Source organism: Scyliorhinus canicula, chromosome 11, assembly GCF_902713615.1.
Source record: "Scyliorhinus canicula chromosome 11, sScyCan1.1, whole genome shotgun sequence".
Taxonomy (NCBI): Eukaryota; Metazoa; Chordata; class Chondrichthyes; order Carcharhiniformes; family Scyliorhinidae; genus Scyliorhinus; species Scyliorhinus canicula.
The window spans coordinates 25176055-25196455 of record NC_052156.1 but is presented as its reverse complement, the minus strand read 5'-3'; the positions used below and the strand labels follow the sequence as shown (position 1 = coordinate 25196455).

The 20401-nt window shown below is 40.3% G+C and overlaps 1 protein-coding gene across 2 annotated transcripts in view; it reads right to left on the bottom strand.

The window, feature by feature from the left end:
- Positions 1–20401, bottom strand: part of iars1 (isoleucyl-tRNA synthetase 1) — a 273512-nt gene that overhangs the window by 125726 nt on the left and 127385 nt on the right. For both annotated transcript variants that reach the window (XM_038812610.1, XM_038812609.1), the window contains 3 exons: positions 10387–10513; positions 4684–4757; positions 771–965 (listed from right to left, as the gene is read on the bottom strand). In XM_038812610.1, the coding sequence (XP_038668538.1) occupies positions 771–965; positions 4684–4757; positions 10387–10513 (396 nt within the window). The remainder of the gene's footprint in view (positions 1–770; positions 966–4683; positions 4758–10386; positions 10514–20401) is intronic.

The following is a 20401-nucleotide window of genomic DNA, read 5'->3' as shown; positions in this document are numbered from 1 at the left end:
GGATGGCATTGAATATTAGTGGGGGAGGGGTTGGGGGGTAGATATGTCAATGGTGACCATAGGCGATTCCTGATTCCTTTTTTTCCACCTTGGGAGGGTTTGTTTTATTTGATGCCTATATTGTCAGGTGGGTCGTTGTTTGGGGTAGTGGGAGGATGGGATCATTGTAGTTAATAAGGGGAATGACATTGTATTCGTTACCGTTTACTGTTTGTTGGTTAGGTGTAAATTCTGAAGAAAATGGAGAATATAAATATTCATTTAAAAAAAATTTCAGTCTTCAAATTATATTGCGGGACCGTTTAATGTTTTTCACATTGCTTGGGTAGGCCTAGTCTCAATTTATTTTCCAATGGGACAGGTTCACAGCACTCAAGCAAACCAGTCTCACACTTTTGTAAAATCTCACGTGAAGACCAGAGTTAGCGGAAAGGAAAAATCAAAAATATCATACAGGCACAATATAATTGTACGTCTTGGTTGGGTGAAGACAATGTTATGGCAGTATAAGAGGAAATTAACCAAGTTTTACTTGACCTGGAAATGTGTTGTGCAGAAACTCCCAAGGAGTGAAAAATATTTGATTCTCATATAAGAATGATTCTACAATGCATTAAATATTAAATCTGAGAAAACAACTTCGGTGAATCATCAGTATCAATCCATTACTATACCTATGTTTATCTGTCAAACATGATGAACACCATAACATGTTTATGGAACTAATCATGAGATCAGGCAATAAAATTGTTCCACCAGAAATGACTTACCATCCTCTTGTTTGGTCAATTCCCTCAGCAATGAAGTCTGCTGGGAAGCTGTCTTCAAACTCTCTTCTGTTTTCAAAGGGATAGTGAACCTGAGCATATGGCATGCTTCCACTTTCAAACCAGCAGTCAAAGACCTCAGAAACCCGCCTCAGTACACCTTTCCCACAGCGTGACGGGATCGTTATGTGGTCCACACTGGAACAAAAAATATAGTGATAAATGCATCAATTGGAAGGAAAGAAAAGGCAAGTAACAATCAGTAATATATACAACTTGGCAAGAAACGCATTAATAACCATATAATCACAATATAACATTACAACATCGACTGTGTACTTCAAAAGTGCTTCATTGTCTGTAAAGCATTTTGGAATATCCTGAAGTCAAAAAGGTGCAATATAAATGTTTTTTACACAAATCATTTCCCCCCGTTTCTAATAACATAGAAGGGCAATGAGGTACAGTTCCCCAAATGTAAACTGACCACTGTTATTGTTCATGCACAAGTTCGAATAAGACCTCCTCACCGCACAGGACCTTCAACTGACGTTATGTACTAGATACATCGATGACACTTTTTTCCTTTGGACCCGTAGCGAAGAATCTACAAAGACTACACGATGACATCAAGAAGTTCCATCCCACCATCAGACTCACCATGGACTACTCCCCTGAATCGGCTGCTTTCTTGGACACACTCATCTCCATCAAAGATGGCCACCTCAGCACTTTGCTTTACCGCAAGCCCACAGATAACTTCATGATGCTCCACTTCTCCAGCTTCCACCCTAAACACGTTAAAGAAGCCCTCCGTATACACAGGATCTGCTCAGACGAGGAGGAATGTAACAGAAAGCTACAGGCACTGAAAGATGCCGTCGTAAGAACGCGATATGGCGCTCCACTCATTGATCAACAGTTCCAGTGCGCCATCGCAAAAAACCGGACTGACCTCCTCAGAAGACAAACACGGGACACAACCGACAGAGTACCCTTCATCGTCCAGTACTTCCCCGGAGCACAGAAACTACGATATCTTCTTTGCAGCCTTTAACACGTCATCAATGAAGACGAACATCTTGTCAAGGTCATCCCCGCACCCCCACTACTTGCCTTCAAACAACCGCGCAACCTCAAACAGGCCATTGTTGTTTGCAGCAAACTACCCAGCCTTCAGGAGAACAGTGACCACGACCGCATAACCCTGCCAGACGTGCCAGATCATCGACATGGGTACCACCATTATGCGTGAGAACACCACCCACGAGCTAGGCGTTACATACTCTTGCAACCCGGCCAACGTTGTCTACCTCAGACGCTGCAGGAAATGATGTCCCAAGGCGTGTGTACATTGGCGAGACCATGCAGACGCTGTGACAACAGATGAATGGACAATCACCAGGCACAAATGTTTCCTTCCAGTTGGGGAACACCTCAGCAGTCATGGGCACTCAGCCTCTGATCTTCGGATAAGCATTCTCCAAGCCGGCCTTCAAGACATGCGACAACGCAGAATCGCTGAGCAGAAACTGATAGCCAAGTGCTGCACGCATGAGTACGGCCTCAACCGGGACCTTGGATTCATGTCTCATTACATTCACCCCCCGCCATCTGGCTTGGGCTTGCAAAATTCTACCAACTGTCCTGGCTGGAGACAATTCACAACTCTTTGACCTGTGATTATCCCTCTCTCCAGGTACACCATCTGGACCTGTAAAGACTTAATTATCTCCAGAGACTTGCATTCAAAGTATCATCTTGCATCATTGACTTTGTCCATATATGTATTTGTGGAACCCACCTCTTCATTCACCTGAAGGAGCTGCACTCCGGAAGCTAGTGATTCAAAACATATCTGTTGGACTTTAACCTGGTGTTATAAGACTTCTTACTGTGCCCACCCCAGTCCAACACCGGCATCCCCACATCGTTATCTTTGCGCAAGTAGCCATTCTTTATACAGGACAGTGAACTTTCCGTTGGTTATTTAAATGAAGATAGCAGCAAAGCAAATACTATTGTTAGCCTTACTCAATGTTCAACTCTATGTTTTCCAACAGGTGTTAAAACTAAATTTTCACTGCTTTTTCCTGCTCCCTTGCACTGGAACATCGGGTTCTATTACACTGCCCAAATGTTGCCTTTTCTGGAGTTGCCTGATGTATCCCTTAGTTGGTTCTGAATATAGAATCCTCCTTATTTGTACATTCAGCAGCAGCGGTAGCATGACAGCTGTTTGACCTTCAGTATGATCATCCAACCCCTAAATAATGCTGATGTTACAACAAAGGGAAAATTTCTAGTCTAAAAAAACCCCAGAAAAATGTTGTTAAAACTCAGCAGGTCTGACAACAGATGGGGGGACGGGGGTCGTCTTCATACCCAGTCCTTGCTGCGTTTTCACTATACTCGCTGATCTTCCTCTCTCTGATGGTAAATGTTCTGTCACCCAGCAAAGGACTCAGTTTCAGCAACTTACATCCTCACCTCAATGAATTCAGGTTCGGCATGATGCTGAACTCTTGTTCCATCTCCTTTGCCTCCATTCTCACTTTGCACAGGAATCCTCCTCCCCATTCAACTTATCTTTTTACCCGCCCCCAGTATTCTCCCTCTACACTTCCTCTGACCTTCCACCTGCTTTTGTTCTTTCAACTGAAAACTGTCGCCTCGACTTCAGCCGCCCCAATTTTTCTGTTCCTCTTACCCACTCCAACCTGACTACTTCTGAACTTGCTGCATTCAGTTCTCTCAGGTCCAGCCATAACTTTGTTATCACATCTGTCGACGCGGCTGGTACTGTTTTGTCTGACGTACTGACTTACCTTGCAGAGGCTGAGCGCCAACTCTCAGACACTTCCTCCCCCTGCCTGGACCATGACCCCACCACCGAACATCAATCTGTAGTTTCCAGGACTGTCAGTGATCTCATCTACTCTGGAGATCTTGCCTCCATAGCTTCCAACATCAGCCCCCCCCCCCTGCAATCCCGCTTCTGCCTCCTTCCCAAAATCCACCAACAGGACTGTCTTGGTAGACTCATCGTATCAGACTGCTCCTGCCCCACATAACTCATTTTTGTCATCAGTTATACTCGTGACAACCCTCGCATTACATTTGAAAAGAAAAATTATATTCCAGATTGGAATGGCAATGCTTGTTTTCTGGAGTAGATAATCCAACAGCTGTGGTTTCTTTCAAAAAGTGCTTTGTTCTTGTTCCCAGATATTCCAATGGGAAAAATTGCTTCATGGCATTCAAGACCTGTCTCATATAAATCAATCAGAACATTACATATAGAACAAGGTTCCTCTAATGTATTTTTAAGTGTATTCAATTGCATAAAATAGGTACACTTTACTTTGACACAATGCTCAATTTTTCAGTTCAGCATTTACATTTCAGCCGCCCTAGCAGGACTGAAATTTCAATTAGTCAAAAATAAACGGCAGATTCGAGATTTTACAAATCTAATTTGTTGAAAATTCAGGTACCTATACATTAACATCTCACAAAAACTTCTGGCCAGAACATGAAACAAATCAACAAAAGATGGCACTTTCGACAAAATGGCATTTCCTTGGGTGTGTCAGCCTAGATCTTTGTGCTCAAGTCTCTGAAGTGTGACTTGAACCTATCAGCTGAATCATGGCTAACATTATGTGCCCTGCAGTCTCTGCACAGGGGGTTCAGCTCACCAACCTGTTGACTAAGCCAAGATTATGCTGAAATTGGTCAGCCAACTGGTAGAAGTAATCCAAGTGCAACACATTAAATCTGCTAACCAAAGTTGGTCTCAGTAGGTTTTTGTGTTGGGGCAATGATTGTATTATAACAATGATCAAAGAAAATCTGCATCACGAAAATTTCAGAACATCCATAATGTTCACATTCAAAAAAACATCTGATTCACCTTTCTCGATGAAGGTCTTCAATTTTGATTCCGCTCAGCTCTTCCAATTCTGCCACTGATCCCACACATACCACCTGTCAACAGAATAATATTTTTCTTGATACATAGAAGCAATCCATCATCCTGACAATAACCAGAGCTGTAATTTGAATGAAACAATTCTGTTATTTATATTGTACAGACAGGGGATAAACAGGCAAACTCAGCTGGTGTGCACTTCAGATTAAATGTTATTATAATACCATATTATAATTATATATACGATAATACAAAAGAAATAAAAAGACATTAATAAGGCAAATGGAATTTTGTTGTTGTCTACTGCAAGGCGAATGGAATATAAAGTAGGGATGTTGTGCTACAGTTGTACAGACATTGGTGAGACCACATCTAGAGCACTCAATACAGTTTTAGTCTCCTTATTTAAGCAAGGACAAAACTAGTGTGGATTGGCCACACTAAACTGCCCCTTAATTGGAAAAAATGAATGGGATACTCTAAATTTATATAAAAAAAGGAAAGGTTGTACAGGTTGGGCCTGTATCCACTGGAATTTAGAAGAATGAGAAATGAATTTCTTATTGAAATGTATAAAATCCCACGGGTACTTGACAAGGTGGCAACTGTAGTGATATCATGGTTGCGTTGTAATTCACTGACTAACCACTAGGAGTCTCATTAGTCTATAAGTGAATGTTAGAGTCAGATGACCTCAGACTGACTAGGGAGCTGAAAAAGAGAGGTTCCTTGTGCATGTTCATACTGTTATTCATCTGTTGTTTTGTATATATTTGACCCACATTTAATGTTAATAAATAGTTTATAGCTTTATCTGCAAGTATTCTTGTAATATAAATCAGGCCATCCAACAAAAACATTACATGGTACCAGGTATGGATGGTATTAAACAGCGAGAAAAAAAAACTATCAGCCTGCCATGAAGTTCACAGAGATTTGAAGGTTTTGTAAACTGCAAGAATGAACCACATGGAGTCATTAAAGCCACCAGTGAGTCTTTCTTTGATTTATCATTAGACTCGGCCAAATGTCATAATTTTGAGTACAAAACAAGTTCCAAAAGTGCTTGGCTGCATAAAATGAATGGAAGAATTTCAAGATGTGCAAATGGACTATTACAGTTAAATCTCATTAATCTGGTCAGGATTTTGAATATTGCATTCAATCATTGCATTTTTACAGTGATATTGTGCACCAAGTGAGACAGATCTCAATAGCTTTAAACAGAAGGTGGAATAGAACACATGAAAAATTACTAGCAAATCACAAACGTACGATTATGTAATTCAAGACAAATATAGAAACAAAAAGATTATTTAATTTTGGCAATGCTGGTGCAACATATTATTATCCTTAAGTATAGCACTACAGATAAAAGGATGCAGATCCAACCCTACAGTTTTATCATATTGCAATGTTAACTTTGGCCAGAAAATTAAGAGGGATGATTAGTGGAAACATTGTGCTCTCTTGTGAGGAGGAAGATGCAGAAGAAAATATAAGAAAACGATGCAAGATGTAAACAATGTAAAGCAGGATTTCAACAGTATACAAAATGGCTATTTATTCAAAAGTAGGACAGGATTGCATTGTATTTTCTGGTTCAGTGGAGCTAAATTTGATGATTTTAATTATTATTAATTTCACAATAATGTTAGTGTGTGACAATGTGAATATTGTGTATATTGTATCAAATTGGTTCATTAAATTTTTTAAGCATTTGTAATATAATCTTAAAAACTGTAATTATGCCCGTTATTTTCTTGATGGGGCACAAATTGTATATGTTCAGATTTTCAGTCAATTTGAATCTTATAGAAACACCTGCACAAACTGAAGTAGTAGCCACAGAGTATGTACAAAGAAATTATCTTAATTTTACATAATCTGCCAACTGTAAATTTACTGTAGTTTCTGCTGGATCAATAAAGAACATGCACTTACGTAATGTGTTTCACATCCCAGGATTTTCCAAAATGCTTCAAAGTCAACCGTTTGTTATGAATGCAAATGTGAGAACCAACTTTACACAGAACAACTTAGGAGATGGTAGAGGCAAGATGGGGTCGGAGGTAGAGAGAGAGAGAGCCAGAAAGACAGAAAGGAAGACGGAAAAGAAGGAAGGTGGAAGAAAGGGACAGATCCTCCCACAGGATGTGCTGCTGAAGGTCCCATAAATGGAAATCTTTTGGAAACCAATGAAGTGACTTTTTAAGCTGCAGTATCACTGTTACAAACATCCAAAAAAGTTGCATCTTGTTAATGATGTGTAACTGGATGCATCATTGAGCAACATCTCTGGCTCTTGAAAACTAAAATTTGTGCAATTTCAACTTCTTTATGATATGAATTCCATAGTTCTTGTTTATAAAGTTTCTTTATATTTCAGCTTCTAATGTGTCCCAATATTGATTTCATTCTGTGTAAAATGTCTAAAAGGTGAAGGATAACCAGTGTGTTTTGTTTCCTGTTTTTCTTTCTTCACTGTGATTGGTTTCTTACCCGCTCAATGTCATCAATGATGCTGGACATTGGGAGATCCTCTTCGCATAGCGCCAGATTCAAACTAGCATTGGGCAAGGTAAAATCCACGCCACAGAGATCATGCATCTTTGTTGGTAGCTTTCTTCAATTTCAGCAATGAAGATTATTGCTTTGGCACTGACCACAAAATCCAGACCATTATATTTCCTACAATTTCTTTGTGGTCCCGAATAGTAATGTCAGTGGGAGCATTTTTAATACTGAGATTTTTAAAAACTGTTCAGCAAATTCATTTGATCAATATAAATTTCCAGCAAACGTTCATAGCAACGTGTTCCTTTAACATACATTTTTTGCAAAATACAATAGATTCAAGTAAATTTAAATTCTCAAGTTGAACAAAGTTTATCATGGCAGAAGAACTGCCCTCTCTTGTACAAGATAGGCTGGGGGAAACTGTATAGGCTAATGATGTTTCAAAATGTACAGAATTAAATCTGGAAGCTCTCAAAACATACCTTGACGGATACATTTCCAAAAAATGATTTTCCAACAACCAGATTGTCTTTCAGGTTTCTGTTTATAGATTTCTTACATAACCATGTTTAAAAGATGGTTATCGTGAGCAGAGCATTTTGTACTTTGAGTTACATTTGATATCAAACTGGGTGGGGAACAGAAGTAGTGAGGAGACTGCAAGAAGGCCTCAAAGAGGACTTAGAAACATGGCAGATGGAATATAATGTGGATGAGTAAATAAATGTGAAGTTATTCATTTGGTAGAAAAAACAAATGCAGAATATTTCTTGTTGAGGGGTTGGGAAATGAGGGTGTTCTTGTACAAGTCACTAAAGGTTAGCATGCAAACTTAGCAAACAATTCGGAAGGCAAATGGTATGTTGGATTGGATTTTATTTATTGTCACGTGTACCGAGGTACAGTGAAAAGTATTTTTCTGCGAGCAGCACAACAGATCATTAAGTACATGAAAAGAAAATACATAATAAGGCGACACAAGATTCAGATTTCTTCGTCGAGTTAAGCATTTTGAGTGATTTGCCGTTTGTTTTCAGCGAGGATTTCATCAGAATTTCCTATTTTTTGCCCAACATTCAGTTTGGGACCAAAGTGATTTTCTCGTCGTGTTAAGCATCTTGAATGATTTGCCGTTTGTTTTCAGAGAGGATTTCATCAAAGTTTCCAACTTTTTTGCCAAACATTCATTTTGGAACAAAAGTGTTTTTCTCGTCAATTAGATTGGATTGGATTTTGTTTATTGTTGGTCTTCATCGCAAGGATATCAGAGTGCAGAAGTAAGATGTCTTGCTACAGTTACATCGAGCCTCGGTGCTTACCTGGAGTATTGTGAACAGCAGTGTTTTTCAAACTTTTTCTCCTGGAACCCACTTTTGCCAACTGGCCGACCTTCGGGGCCCACACCAGCAAACCTTTGTGAACCACACCGGCCGAACTTCGTTAACCTTTAATGCGAAAGGGAGCCTGCCTGGTCCTCAAAATCTCACTCCGATCAAGGTCACAGGAGGAGAGGGCAACATGCATATCAGGTGCAGACTTCAGTCAGTTCTGTTGTGCCATCTTCATCTTTGTGGGAACGGAAAATCCAACCTCATGCATGAAGGTCGTCATGAAGGGCATCAACAAAATGCTTGTTTCATTTAGCACTGGATTCCCCTGGGAGATGCTATTCCAGATTGCTGACAGCCTCATGGGCTTTTGCTGTGTTTTTAATGTACTGTCACAGGTCAGGTACAGCAGCGTAGTCTTTTATTTGGAGTTAGCTGTAAGTTAATAACTGACACTGGGGTCTCAACATCAAATTGGAATTTTTCACCCACCACTTCTCTTTCAAAATCTGAAACTTCTCTTATTTGCCAGTGCTTCCGTACATATAACACACATGGGTCTGGTATCCTTATTTGCATTGGCAGAATTGACAAAACCATAGCTCACAAAATCATCTTTATAGTGCTTTGTTCGCGAGTTAAGTTTTTTCTTTATAGGCTGTTAACCAGAGGCCCTGGAGCTCCACAAAGCTAACACCAGTACTGCTCTGTCCTGCCATGGATTCTCCTGAGCAGCTGTCTCCATGAGATTTAGATGCGAGATCCTGGCCAGTTGGTATTCTGCTTATTCTTGTCTCTGGCCATCTCTTTCTTGTAACAGAACATTTCATCTTCACAGTCCTCTTGCCTTGCTTGCCAGCAACTAGAAAATGGAAAAAGCTCCCCTTTGTGTTTTGGTGCCAAACGCACGTACATACAGAGCGCTTGACGTGAAATGTGCATTTGGGGCACATGCCCTGCTCACTACTGCCGCTTATGGCCAGAAGACTGAACACAGAATTATTTTGTTCTCATTTAAAGGACAGCAGCTGCTGCCATTCTTAATAAAAATGCAAGTAGCAGATGTTGGGCCACATTCCGGCACCTGTTCGGGGAGGCTGGTGTGGGAATTGAACCGTGCTGCTGGCCTGCCTTGGTCGGCTTTAAAAGCCAGCTCTTTAGCCCTGTGCTAAACCAGCCCCTGGAATCATTTGTTTGGAAGTTTAGTTTTGCAACAGATTATGCTTTACTGAGTGAAAGGCACCTATAGAGCATATTCCCGTCAGTAAATGGGCTATGCCTACAATGAGAAAGCATCAAGCTGTCTGAATATTCTTGAGATTGCACGGCTGCAGCGGGGGCAAAACAAAGAACAGTTGGAGCATTTTATTCTCATTTATATGCTTAGTGTTGGTATTACCAGGCCAAATACATTTTTTACCAGTAGATTAGGCAAGTCAATCCACTCGGCTATTCATACCTCTCTACCAGCAGATACATGAAAACTGAAGAATGCGGACTCCCCTGCCTACTTCCCTTCTTTTTATAAGAGAGGTGTCCCAGTTCCTGCTGCCACATCGATGGCTGACAATATAAACTAGAGGTGGGGATGGCGAAAGGGCAGAATGGAAATCAAACTGGTGTGTTGTTCCATTCTATGGTGCATGTATACTAATGTATACTACCATCAGAATCATACTTAGGTAAAATTGATATGATCGGCAGAAAATTTACATTTGAGAATCACAAATCTTTTTTTTTCCAAAGTACCTGAAAGCCGTTTACTATCCGAGAACCCAAATTACTTTATTTTCCTTAATACACACTACTGCCCCTGGTAGGTCAATTCATTACTCACCTCCTCAAAGTCTTCACTAACCCATAATGGGATGGGAGTTCCCCAGTATCTGTTCCGAGAAATGGCCCAATCACGTGCATCCTTCAGCCAATTGCCAAACCTCTTTTCTCTGACAAATTCTGGTACCCTGTACAAGAAAATAATGAGAGCAAATTAAATGATTCAATTAAGGTAAAAACATTACTCTGTTAATTCAGTTTATAATCAATATTTTCTGTAGCCTTGCTTCAGAGTCATAAAAATTATAGGTTTAAGTAAAACACGAGAGATTGGAGCATGAAACAGTTTGACATTCAATGTAATGAAGATTTTGGCAATGAATACGATAAGCAAGATGGCTTATGCTTCACAATCTTCCAAGTGGCAAATTTGTTGGAACAGACCAGCAGTTTCTGGAGAAACAGTGAGTTTTAATTGTCTGTGAATAAACTAGCAGTTTATCTCAAAGCATCTTAGTTTTTTTAAAAAATGCATGTGAACAGAACAGCAGTTTCTGAGAGGGCTCGCAGGTTGAATAGTTGTCTGACACAGGCAAGAATCTGCAAGCTGTTTCCTCAAGCATCTCTCTCAAAACGGTTCATCTTGTCATAAAAAGTATTCCTGGGTTGGCTAACTGCATTTAAAAGTGGATTTTGACATGAAGTGGGTTTTGCTTGAGTGGAGATAAAAGACAGCAGTTAGAATTTAGTGTTTATCACTGTTTAGCATTATTTAACTGGCAATTGCAAGCCACTGTTTTTTATGATAATAAAGTTAATAATACGATGTAGTAATAAAGTTTGTTTTTTTATAACATAACCCTATTTGTGGATGGAATCACTCCTGGAGCAAAGTATCCTTTCTTCACAGTCTTACAAATTAAATTAAATATTGGGGTTTATGTCCGGTACCCTAGCAAATGTTGGGGTTTGTTCTGGGATTGTAATACTTTTGATCTGCAGATTCTGCTACATACTGGACAGATGGTGCTTGGAGGGTTAGGTAGATAGGTTGTTTGTTGCTGATGCCTCAGCTTTGCTTCTGCACATTCCCAATGAGATTTCTTGATGTGCTTGGTGCCTTCCCAAACAAACTTTCTCCATTTTGGTTGGACACAAACCAATGTCTTCCATGAATTGGAGGTATGTTTGTCCTCTTCAGGGATGTTTTGAGGACATCCTTAAAGTATTTTCACTATCGTCCTGGGAGTCACCTGACATGATTGAGATTAGAGTAAAGCAGATGCTTTGGGAATTTGGTGTCAGGCACACGGACGATTTGTCCCACCCAGCAGAGCTGCTTTTGAGTGATTAGCGCCTTTGAAGCTGGGTACATTGGCTTGGGAGAGGACACTGCTGAAGGACCAACATTCTTGCCAGCAGATTTGGGGGATCTTATGAATGCACTTCTCCAGTGCTTTGAGGTGCCTGCCATAGGCTATCCAAGTCTCTGAAGCATAAAGGAGCACAAGGCCCTGCTGTCTGGCAGCATCCCTCTAATTTTGTGCCATCCATGCACTGAATTAAGTTTGTTTGACCTACAGCTGCTAGATTGGGGCTTCCAGGCAGTGACAGGTGGAAATCCAGTCACAAACCAGTTAAGTTTCACTCCCTGTCAACTCCGCAATGCGGGTGGCAGAGCAGGAAACCCCACCATCCAAAAAATCCTGTCTAAGTTATAATCTTATGGAAAGAATATCAACTAGATGATTAAGGGAACACCACACATGAAAGATTATTTTTTTTAGGGCCAAGGATGTTTAAGTGTGCTGCTCTTCATAGGCTGTGCTTGACCGCACACCTGCACAGTTTACAGGGAACACACTTGCACTGGAACCCATGACCTGAGTCTCAAGTTTAAGATTCTGGTCCTCAAATATTTGTTTCCTCAGTTGGTTAAAGGCCAAGCTGGCACATGGGAGGGAATGAAGAATTTTGTCATCAATGTCAGCCTTTATTAAGAGACGGCTCCAAAGTCATGGAAAATGGTCCACATTGATCTTAATCGACGGAGAAAGTGGTTTTGGAGTGGTGGACCTTGGTTTTCTAGGTGTTTAGTTAAAGGCCCACTTTCTCATATACTTCAGAGATGGAGTCAACAACAACTGTTCTATTTCTGAGTGAGCACGGAGTCATCTGCATACTGAGGTTCTTGGAGTAAGATCAGAACAGTTAAAAATGTATTTTTAAAAATTCATTTACAAGATGTGGGTTAGGCCTGCGTGAATTGCCCATACTTAGTTGCCATTGAGGTGGTGGTGATGGAGCGGCACCGTGGCACAGTGGTTAGCACGGCTATCTCACAGCGCCGAGGACCCAGGTTCCAACCTGGCCCCGGGTCACTGTCCGATTCATTCTTCCTTTGTCTGCGTGGGTCTCACCCCCACAACCCAAAATGATGTGGTTAGGTCAATTGGCCATGCTGAAATGCCCCTTAATTGGAAACAAAAGAATTGGGTACGCTAAATTTATATATATATATATATATTATATATTTTTAAAAGCGGTAGTGGTGGTGATGCCGCCTTCCTGAACCGCTGCAGTCCCTGCTGTTAGGGAGTAAATTCCAGGATTTTGACCCAGTTAAAATGAAGGAATGGAGACACATTTCCAAGTCAGGATGGTGAGCGACTTGGAGGGGAACCTCCAGGTGGTGGTGTTCCAGGTATCTGCTGCCCTTGTCCTTCTAGATGGTAGTGGTCATGGGTTTGGAAGGTGCTACCTAAGGAAACTTGGAGAGTTCCTGAAGTGCATCTTGTAGACAGTACGTTCTGCTGCCACTGTTCATCGGTGGTGGGTAGTTGAATGTTTGTGGAAGACGTAGCATTCAAGTGGGCTGATTTGTCCTGAATGGTGAGTTTCTTGAGTGTTGTTGGAGCTGCACTCATCCAGGCAACTGGAGAATATTCCATCACACTCCTATCTTGTGCTTTATAGATGGCGGACAGGCTTTGGACAGGAGGTAGGTTACTCGCTGCATGATTCAGAGCCTTTGACCTGCTCTTGGAGCCAGTTTATATGGCTGGTCCAGTTCAGTTTCTGGTCAATGGTAACCCCAGGATGTTAAGGAGGGCAACACAAAGATTCCAGCAAAATATGTTGTAAAGCATGCGTTTGCATGGGTCACTCCAGCCATAATTTTCTGCACCAGAACTACCCAATGGCCGTAAATGTACCATTACCCATATCCAGACAGACAATTCAGTTCAGTCTTCAGGAGACTACTGTCAAGGTGCCATATTTCAAATCTGTGAAACTGAGGTTCTGATACTATGAAAGGTGCCATTAAATGGAAGTTATTTTTCTAATCTCTAAATCCTTCATTCAAAATGCTACTGGTTCAAAGCTTGCATTCAGGTTCTTTAGTACTCTGTGATTACAAAAGTGCACAAGGCAATGAAATGGCATCTGCTGCAGTATTCCCCTTTGCCATTGATATTCTCTCCTATCTTTTGCCACTAACCGTGTTGAAATGAATGCTTGCAATTTGGATTCAAAATAGTGTCCAGTGATACCAATCTTCTCATCTCTTTATATGCAGGTAGTTAACTACATGCATTTCACGCCTTGCACAATTCAGAAAGTGTATGTAATCTCAATGATCTGTTCTTTGTGCTCCAGCAAGGCAAAGGAGGAATTGGAAACCAACAATTAAAATATTGGTGTCAACTGATGCCATTCTGATTCAGGATAGTAGGTACGTTTAATCTCCTATTTAAAATTTAATTGTCACTTAAAAACCTGGTGGAGTGAATCAGCTGCCTTAACAGAGTGGAGCACACAGAACCAGGAATTTAAGCTGATGCACATTTTAAGTGATTAAAAGAAAATACAAATTTATCACTTTTTTAACATTTTAAAAATATTTATGAGATCGAGTGGTCCCCAAATTTTAAAGAAACCTGCTGTGTTGTAGAATTTGTGTTGTGGAAACTGGCCAACAATGCTCTATGATTCTAGTTTTCAGTCAGATTCACCAAGTTAACTGTATTACCTTCATTTAAAGCAGAAAAATAAAACTAGGGACAGCTACAAATACACTATTCTTGGAAATGTATTTACTTCAGATTTTGGTATTTAATCTACATTCGATCTCTTCCATCAAATAATGAGAAAAAAGTCTACATTTAAAAAAAAAATGAAAATGATATTTTTTGATTAGTTTATCAAATGGGTTGGTATTGGCCCATTGTTAATTTTGAACGGAGCGGTGTCAAATCATTAGAAGATTTATTTGTTTTTAATCACCTGGATAGGAAAATATTCCAGTACATAGAAGTGCTTAAATATGCACCCCCTCAAATAAACCATGCACACAATAAATATACTATTGGCAATTAGTTCCAATTAATAGTCTATAATTCAATATTAAAGTTTCTATTAATTTATAATTTTAGAACTTATTTTATTCATGCAATTAAAGGTACAACGATTGGGGGGGGGGGGGGGGGGGGGGTGTAATTATACCCGTTTGTGGTTAGTCAGTGAACTGTTACAATGATCCTTTGCAAACTAAGAAAAAGTTATTTTGTATTGTATCTTCTAAAATGAATTGTGGGAAAAGTACAAGAGGCATTTGAGTGCATAAGAGGTCCAAAGAAAAGTTTCATCTTCAAATGCATTCATTGTACATTTAATCTACCATTTTGCTGGTTAGCAGAACAGTTGTAATGAAAAGTCAGCAATCTGAAATATTAACTCTTGTTTTTATCTCCACAGATGCTGCCAGAGCTCCTCAGTATTTCCAGCATTTTATGTTTTTATTTCAGGCTTCCAACACCCTCAATATTTTGCTTTTATTTCCCTGGAGGTTACAGTCATTACATCCCCTCAGGCAAATTGTAAACCTCTCCATAGCTTTTTCCAATTCTGCTCTTTGGGCAGAGTGAAGTTGAAGGACAAATCCAGAGATATGGCCAGAAGTATAACCACAAACTATTTTTCTTCAGCTTGCCTCCTCTCAGTGATGCATTTGCTTCCCAGGGCCAATCTTTTTTTAAAAATTCTAATTAAGTGACAATTTAGTGTGACCAATCCACCTTTTTTTTTTTTTTTTTTTTTAGAACAGTACAGCACAGAACAGGCCCTTCGGCCCTCAATGTTGTGCCGAGCAATGATCACCCTACTCAAGCCCACGTATCCACCCTATACCAGTAACCCAACAACCCCCATTAACATTATTTTTTAGGACACTAAGGGCAATTTAGCCTGGCCAATCCACCTAACCCGCACATCTTTGGACTGTGGGAGGAAACCGGAGCACCCGGAGGAAACCCACGCACACACAGGGAGGACGTGCAGACTCCGCACAGACAGTGCCCCAGCCGGGAATCGAACCTGGGACCCTGGAGCTGTGAAGCATTGATGCTAACCACCATGCTACCATGCTGCTACCTATCTGCACATCTTTGGGTTGTGGGGGTGAGACCTACGCAGACAGGGGGAAAATGTGGCCCAGGACCAAAATTGGCAAATCAATGTCTAGCATTATTTATTCAGTTTTATCTGTCAGATCTTAGATTCAGGCTTGCCTGCTTTGAAATCTGACTCGAGTCTTTTCTGAAACATCAATATGTTTTGACATGGTTTTAAAGCCATTTGTCAATATATACAGTAATATGAAGATTGATTTGATTATTGCTAATAAAAAAGACCTGTTGTCGAAACTTTTTGTCTTGCACTCATAAGGATAATTTGCAGGAATACCAAATGTAAAGAAAACAATAATTTGTACTCATGAGAGGAATGTGCTGATTAGTTGACGAGTGGTCTCTGATTGGTAGAGACTTTATCTTGGGAGAATGCAGTTAACTGATGACTGACAGTTAACTACCAAGCTTTGTTTAAATTCAAACCAGGCAAGTTGAGGCTTGATTGGTCAAGTCATTGCCTTGGGAAATGAAACAGAGAATGGCTGTCACCTATTGCGTGCAGATCAAACAGGCAATGTGTGGATATACTTTTTTCCATCTGCAAAGACAGGGTCCAGTGTATTAATATATATGTAGAATGTGCACCACACTGCGAGTCCGACTGATAATCTTTTTTTTTAAATATTTAAAAAAAAATTTAAAGTACCCAATTCTTTTTTTTTCAATTAAGGGGCGATTTAACGTGGCTAATTCACCTAAACTGCACATCATTGGGTTGTGGGGATGAGACCCCACAAACACGGGGAGAATGTGCAAATTCCAGACAATGACCTGGGGCTGAGATCAAACCCGAGTCCTCAGTGCTGTGAGTCTGACTGATAATCTTAAATTAGTTGTCAGCATAACTTTTAGCTCAGGAGTATTTAGCAAATGTTGTCTTTTCACAGAATCACATCTAACACTGGGCACGATGTTTTGAGTATTGCTGGTTGGGTAGGGTACCCAAGCTTGCACTGTGAGCAAATGGCTCGGGCCCTATAGTTAATAAGGCCAATCTTTTTTTTTTTTTTTTTTTTCATTTTTTTTTTTATTAAGGGGCAATTTTAGCGTGGCCAATCCACCTATCCTGCACATCTTTTGGGTTGTGGGGGCGAAACCCACGCAGACACGGGGAGAATGTGCAAACTCCATACAGACAGTGACCCAGGGCCGGGATTCGAACCCGGGTCCTCAGCGCCCTAGGCAACAATGCTAACCACTGTGCCACCGTGCTGCCCGAATAAGGCCAATCTTAAAGTGCATGGAACTTTCGGAATCCCAACACATATTGACCAGTGAAAATAGGCTTGTGATAGAAGGTGCTAGAGAACCCCTTGGCAGATTCACAACTTGCACATCAACGACTGCTCCATTTCAACGGTGAATTTGAGCACAGGATGGTGTCAATTAAGGTATGCAAAGGAATTCTTACATGCAACAGCGTATTCAAATTCAGCAAACGTATCATCTATATATCGGAAAAATGCAAAGGATAGGTGGTTGGGATATCATTCCATGAAAGATACATTTCTTATGGAACCCAACAAAGATATTTGAGAGCACTCGCTCTTGAGGGGATCCAATGGCAAAACCATCTATTTGGGCATAAATGGTGTTGTTAAAACTGAACTCAATTGTGCACGATGACAAGTTCATAAGTTCAATGAACACAATGACAGTTGGTCTAGGTCAATGATATAGTGCTGCACTTCTCGATAAATTATTACACAGGGTCCTTTTCTTTGCAGATACAAACAACATGTTGGCACAGTGCACCTGTTTCAACTAAACAAAATAGGTGACAGCTATTCATTCCCAGGGCAAAGCTGTAATCAACACAACCTGTCTGGTTTGAATTTAAGCAAAGCTTGGCAGTTGACTGTTAGTCATTCTCCATGGCAATGCCTCTATCAATCGTAATCCATTTGCCAACCAATCAGCATTCTCTTCTAATGAAGGATAAATTGTTTCCTTGCAACCTTTCCTGATGAGTGCAAGACAAAAAGCTTTGACAACATGTCCTTTTCAATAATACTCAAGTTCTCAGTTACCAAATGAAGACTGATTTTGATTTGTGAAATCATATTTCATAGGACTACAGCAAACCGTAACCGTATGCACGTCACAATCAAGCATCTATTTTCAAAAAATCCCCATTTCATCTATTCATTTTTCAAAGCTCAATTCCACTACAGATTTCTTTTGGTCAGCCAGCATTTAAAACAACTCAAAATGTATCACCATGATTGAGTTCCCAAACCAACTTACTACAAAATCGACATAAGTAATAATCTTTGTCTGCAGTTAATACACACAGGTGCCTCATAAACCATGTATCCCACTTACCCCAGTTGGAGAGCTTAAGAACTTTTTGGCAACAACAGCAGCCAAAGTTCAGGACTCCTAAAAGTGTACAGGGGTACTGCTGGAGTTTAATCAGAAGAAAAGCTATGTAGTTTACCACCAGAGTATGAGTAAGATACCTGCTGCTTGTTCAGCCAGGATAATCTTAGAATGCTTCGGCAGAATCTTATCTTCTCATGTGAGATCTATCTTTCTTGCTTCCTTGGAGAACCAGACCAACTAGTCAATCATTACCGGTGCTTGGTATCCAGTTCAGATTCCCAGGTTCGCCTGAAAAATTGACTTTCTTTGGCAGACAAAAAGTGAATCCTCATTAGGCTGTTAACTCCTGACAACAGACACAATGCAATCATAAATGCTTGGCTGAAATTGATCGTGTTGGTTTGCATGCTTTTCAAGGTGTTTTTGACATGCCAACTGGTGTTTTGATGTGTCTTGTAGCTAATTAGTAGAACATAGGCAGCAAATCCGGTATATGACATTTTTTGTTTTAACATTTCTTTATTCAGTCTCAATCTTTCACTATCCCCAAATGGCATCCAGCTGCATTACCTAGCACTCCACTGTGATTACAATCCTCTTAAACAATAAGTTAAAGAGAAGTAACATCACTCTTTTCAGATATATTATTTGACTTTAATTACATTTTATATTTTTAACACTTCCATTCCACAAAATCATAGAATTTACAGTGCAGAAGGAGGCCATTCGGCCCATCGAGTCTGCACCGGCTCTTGGAAAGAGCACCCTACCCAAGCCCACACCTCCACCCTACCCCCATAACCCAGTAACCCCACCCAACACTAAGGGCAATTTGGACATCAAGGGCAATTTAGCATGGTCAATCCACCTAACCTGCATATCTTTGGACTGTGGGAGGAAACCGGAGCACCCGGAGGAAACCCACGCACACACACGGGGAGACCGTGCAGAATCCGCACAGTGACCCAAGCTGGGAATCGAACCTGGGATCCTGGAGCTGTGAAGCAATTGTGCTAACCACTATGCTACCGTGCTGCCCTACAAAATGTAGGACAAATCCAGCATTGCCAAGTACCATCTAATCAGCCTACTCCCAATTATCAGCAAAGCAATGGAAGGAGTCGTCAGAAGTGCCATCAAGCAGTACCTACTCATTTAAGCTGACTACTGCAACAGATTTAAAATATGTTTTTTTACAACAGAAACAGAAAATTGTGGAAAATTTAGACTGCTGATGGACCTGTTCTATAAGTGTTACAAATACAAAGATACAAAGGTAGGTTTATGGGATTTATATTTGCATAGGTAAACATTAAAAATACGGTATAATTTTAAGTGGGTTTAATTTAACGTCTCTGTGCCTGTAGGTAAAACCTATAGTTACATGTGTGCTGGATAAAGGTGTTTCTATGTGTGGGGGTTGGTTACGTTCCAACTGTGTTTCTATTGTGCGTAGAGGGCTATGGCGTGAAAATAAATAGGCCAGTAGAGGTATGTGGGTGTTGCTAAGCAACTGGGCCTTTTAAGGTAGAGAAGTTTTTTAGCTAATTTGACTGCAGTTGGGAGTAGGTAGTGAGAAGGAAGGCAGCTCTCCTAGAATCAGTTGGTTCTCGAAGGCTAAAGAGGGAACATTTCTCACAGCCTTGTTAGAAGAAATGGCATACAATGGAGTAATGGTTAAAAAAACAGGCGTCAGAAACCTACAGTCCAGCTAATTAAGGAAACTACAGAAATGAAGAGAAGTCTGGAGTTAATGGAACAAAAGAAACTGGGAACTAGAACTAATCACTGTTCCATAAAGTCAGAGAGTTGAAAATACATTGGATCATGAGAGGCCAGAAAGATATCTGCAGTAATGCTAAGATTTGTGAGAAATTACTATAGTTTGGGAGATATTATTTGAAATAATTGTGGAAATCGGTAGCTGGACCTCGTAGTTTGTGTAAAAGCTTTGAAGGCAAAGGAAATATGAAGGGAGATGTGTAAAACCTGGAAAGTGAAATCTTGATGGAAGTAACAGAGGGAAGGCATAATTTAAAAGAAGATTGAAAGTGTGACTTTTTAAATGCAGAATTTAAAATCACTCATGTGGAAGCTAGAGTTCAGTGAGACACGGCAGCTCACGGTATAAGAACCATTTGGGAGTATTTTGAGGCAAAATTCACATTCACTTGGGTTACTACAGTCATCTTGCGTGTTTAAAGGGGAATTTGTGTGTTAATGAAACCATTGTAGCTTAAAATGTACTTTGTAATCCACGTTAATGTTTATATCTGTGTG